The sequence below is a fragment of the Lytechinus variegatus genome, chromosome 5, assembly GCF_018143015.1.
Source record: "Lytechinus variegatus isolate NC3 chromosome 5, Lvar_3.0, whole genome shotgun sequence".
NCBI lineage: Eukaryota > Metazoa > Echinodermata > Echinoidea > Temnopleuroida > Toxopneustidae > Lytechinus > Lytechinus variegatus.
The window spans coordinates 39,227,482-39,231,110 of record NC_054744.1 but is presented as its reverse complement, the minus strand read 5'-3'; the positions used below and the strand labels follow the sequence as shown (position 1 = coordinate 39,231,110).

At 37.3% G+C, this 3,629-nt stretch overlaps 1 protein-coding gene across 1 annotated transcript; it reads right to left on the bottom strand.

Moving 5' to 3' along the window:
* Window positions 1–483: 483 nt before the first annotated feature.
* LOC121416113 (somatostatin receptor type 2-like) lies at window positions 484–3,103 on the bottom strand. Its single transcript, XM_041609577.1, has 2 exons — window positions 2,974–3,103; window positions 484–1,280 (listed from the first exon to the last, which is right to left on the bottom strand). Exons 1-2 carry the CDS (start codon window positions 3,071–3,073, stop codon window positions 679–681), a joined length of 702 nt encoding a protein of 233 aa, XP_041465511.1. The 5' UTR covers window positions 3,074–3,103; the 3' UTR covers window positions 484–678.
* Window positions 3,104–3,629: the final 526 nt, after the last annotated feature.

Here is a 3,629-nt window from a genome sequence, read left to right as displayed (position 1 = left end):
TGAATCGATCAATATATTTATTCTGCTTACAATCAAATACATCCGTCCATATCCGTAACTAGCGAATTAGTAATAATGTCAATCATTACAAATCATTTTTGGTGTTATCCGAGCAGTTAATTTGCTATGGGACAAAGAAAATGCAGAATCTTAAAAACATTGGTGTTTTTTGTTGTTGGCTTTTTATGTTGCTAGTAATCAAAGCTTTTAAACCTGAAAAGAAAAACCGTATTTTGCATGATTTATCCAGTACCCTATTCTGCATAAGAATCCACAAGTGCCTATCGAAAAAGAGATGCATGATCATGACAATCCGATGATGACCAGTAATCAAATGTTCCAGACTCATCACCTGCTCATCTAAACAATATCGCAGAAAATGATTGACACTTTCTTCTGATAGTCACTCCATACTGCACTTTATATTACAGGCATGGCATCTTAACCAAAGTCATATCCATCATTCTTATCTTTTTCAAAACCTTTCTTGGGACTATCGATTTAAAGTTGTCTGGTGTTATCACGTCTTCGAATCGTGGCACAGTACGTTCGGACGTCCCAAGCAGCCTTGCTTTCATTTCAGACCTCTTCGCCTGAAGAAGATTCGTTGAGAGCTGTGGTTCTTCGTTCCCTCGATATTCTGCTCTTTTCAGAGTGCCTGAAGCACATCATCTTTAGTCATAACGACGAGTCTTCTTTATTTGAGTTAGTTGTGATGCGCTCTGTTTTTGTCTCCATGCTGATACTCATGGCGTGTCCTTCTCTTGAGTATTGCCCGCACGTTGCACCAAAGACACTCTTGAAGTATTTCTTAAAACTTGTCGTTGTAAATGCGTAGACAAAGGGATTGATGCAAGAATTCGCATACGCCAGCGTAAGAAAGAATATCTTCCACCATTGTGAAATACCATAGTTTGAAATTATTACCTCTGCCTTAGATGCTGACATGATGTTAAACGTGTGAATTGGTGCCCAGCAAAATGCAAATAGAACCACAACTATAAACACCATTCGGGTTATTTTCTTTTTCCTTCGTAGAGCTCTCGCATGTGCCTGCGCACTTTCGGTACCTCCTGACGTTTTCTGCCAAACCTGAAGTAGAATCTGCACATAGCATGCCATGATAACAATTAATGGAACGACGTAGAGCTCAAACGCAGCAAACACAGGGTAATAATCCCCCGCTTTTTTCCATGGGAATTTAGGAGAGCAGAGTGTATAATTATTGTCCACTCTGAGTTCCGTGTAGATGACAACTGGAAGATGGAGAAGAAATGAAACTGTAAAATAAACAGAAAAGATAGAAAGGTGAAATATTAGATTGATTGGAAAGATAGATACTCCTCAGGTATTGAGGATATATGATTCGGAATGTTTGCATTTGGGGCATGAGGTAATTACAGAATAAGATAACTCGTCTGGAATTAGGAATATACACGTAGAAATATGAAAATATACATATTTATATCGATACTCTTTTGGCATGTGTGGACTGAATGCCTTATCTATCTCTTCTTATTTTATGGTAATGCTAAGGCACTTTGGGGTGATACCTTGCAGCTTGCCAAAAAAGAAATAATCTGCGAAAACAAATGGGGCAAACAAGAGCCGGAAAACATGAAGGCGTTTGCATTAGCCAACTGCTTGAGCAAAAGTGACGAGACAAGGGATCACTACATTCCCTTGTCGTATAGTCCCTTTGGTTGTACCCCTGGCCAATGGAAGAAGGCAGTGTAATTGAATCAGGACGTGTTTTTTATGGCACTGTATATAAGCAACATATAATGATATAATGTGAATATGCATCCGTGCAATACTGGGTAATGTCAAACGAATTGACACAAATTAACCAACTCATTGATTGACCATTTTAACCAATCAGTTTGAAGAGTGTACGTGGACGCCCCTGGGAAATGGTAATGATAATTGTACTTACTTATATAGCGCTTACTACTTACTATGTCATAAGTCTCTATGCGCTGTACAGTATATGCCGCATAATTACCCTGGCTTTCTGCAGTGCAACTGTCACGCGCGCTGCGTTTCAAGGAATAAATTCCTGCCAGGTACCCATTTACCTCACCTGGGTTGAGTGCAGCAGATTGTGGATCAATTTCTTGCTGAAGGAAATTACGCCATGGTTGGGATTCGAACCCACGACCCTCTGTTTGAGAGTCCGGAGACTAATCCACTGGGCCACAACGCTCCACATAATATACTTCCAGTTTTACACTTTGGTCTACAAACTATTAACTCAAAATTTCTTGAATATTTCACTATCTAATACAACATGAATAGTTGACCGTTCTGCATTTTGTTTTTCCGCTCAGGAGTGGACGCAAGGTTTTAATGGGAATCCAGCCATGGTCACAAAGTGTTGGAAAGGAAAAAAAGATAATAAAACCGAAAGATGAAAGTTTGAAGAAATCGGACAAGCAATAAAAAAGATATGTCTGTTTTAAAATTGAGATCACTAAGACTATGTAGATTTTTAATATTAAACTGGGTAAGTAAATTATAACAAGTGGCAAGAAAAACTTTCCCATATGCCATGTATTTAATTATCAGGAATTTCGTGGTTTTCCCCTTAATGCCCATCTCCTGGGGCAGTAATCTAAATATAACCCATGTAGTATGTTGTTTTATATCCTCATGAAATAAAAATATAAATTGAAATATGTTTTTGGGGAAATGACATCCTAGCAATTTTAAGGATTGGAGTAAATGGAAGAAGAGTACTTGCCTTGCATCACTGTAACATTACATATACGGCCAATTTGAAGACTCCATGGGTATAGTGATTACCAATACTTACATTTTTTCCAAATTCATAACTTTCTTATTGTCTGTCCAATATTGTTCAAGCTTTCACCTATCAACTTTTCTGATTTTCATTTTTTCTTCTAAGTACAAGTTTTTTTTGGGTTGGATTCCCCTTTAACATGCTTAAGAATATCAAGTGTGTACACTTACTGGCCCATATAGACATGTTGATAACTGCTGCTCTTAGCGTGGTTCGTGTGTTTCTAGATTTGACAGCATGAACGATCAAGTAGTACCGATCAATCGTCATTGCCGTCAGTGTGAGGCAGGTCGCTTGGACGGATGCCTGTGTAAAATATTAAAAAAAATCAAATGAAAAAAAGGTCAAGATAACAGAATAGATAAATGTCGCATTAAATTGTATTGTACCAAGTAGAAACAATTTCTAAAAATGTCAATCACTTTCACGCATTTTATCTTGATATTTTAATGGATATGTAATGTACGTGAACAAAAATATCTCCAGACGTTTATCAGGGATGTTGATGCTGATTTTCGAATAAATGGAAATGGTCTTTTTTAATGCCCATTTTCCTCACGTGTTTAAACGGGGAATAAGTTTTGCATATGGCTCCTACCATAATATGCCTCAATTTTCAAAAAGAATCACAACACAATTAAGAGGTAAGAAAACCCACAGTGTGGTTTGATTTCTTTTTTAACAAAACAAACCACGTCTTCTGATGTTAAATGTGGTTTCTGAGGCTTTCCTGTATGCTTCGTAATAATCATTTATAAGCACCTGCATTCGAGAAACCTAAAGTCAATCATATAAAAAAACTGCGGTAATTGTTAAGTTAACAGTA

What these genes read in the sequence shown, in the direction of transcription:
- LOC121416113 (XM_041609577.1), bottom strand. Translation starts at nt 3,073, where the DNA reads ATGACGATTGATCGGTACTACTTGATCGTTCATGCTGTCAAATCTAGA. An exon ending in CAACATGTCTATATGGGCCA is followed by an intron (nt 1,281 to 2,973) that starts GTAAGTGTACAC and finishes TTTATTTTACAG; the next exon opens with TTTCATTTCTTCTCCATCTT.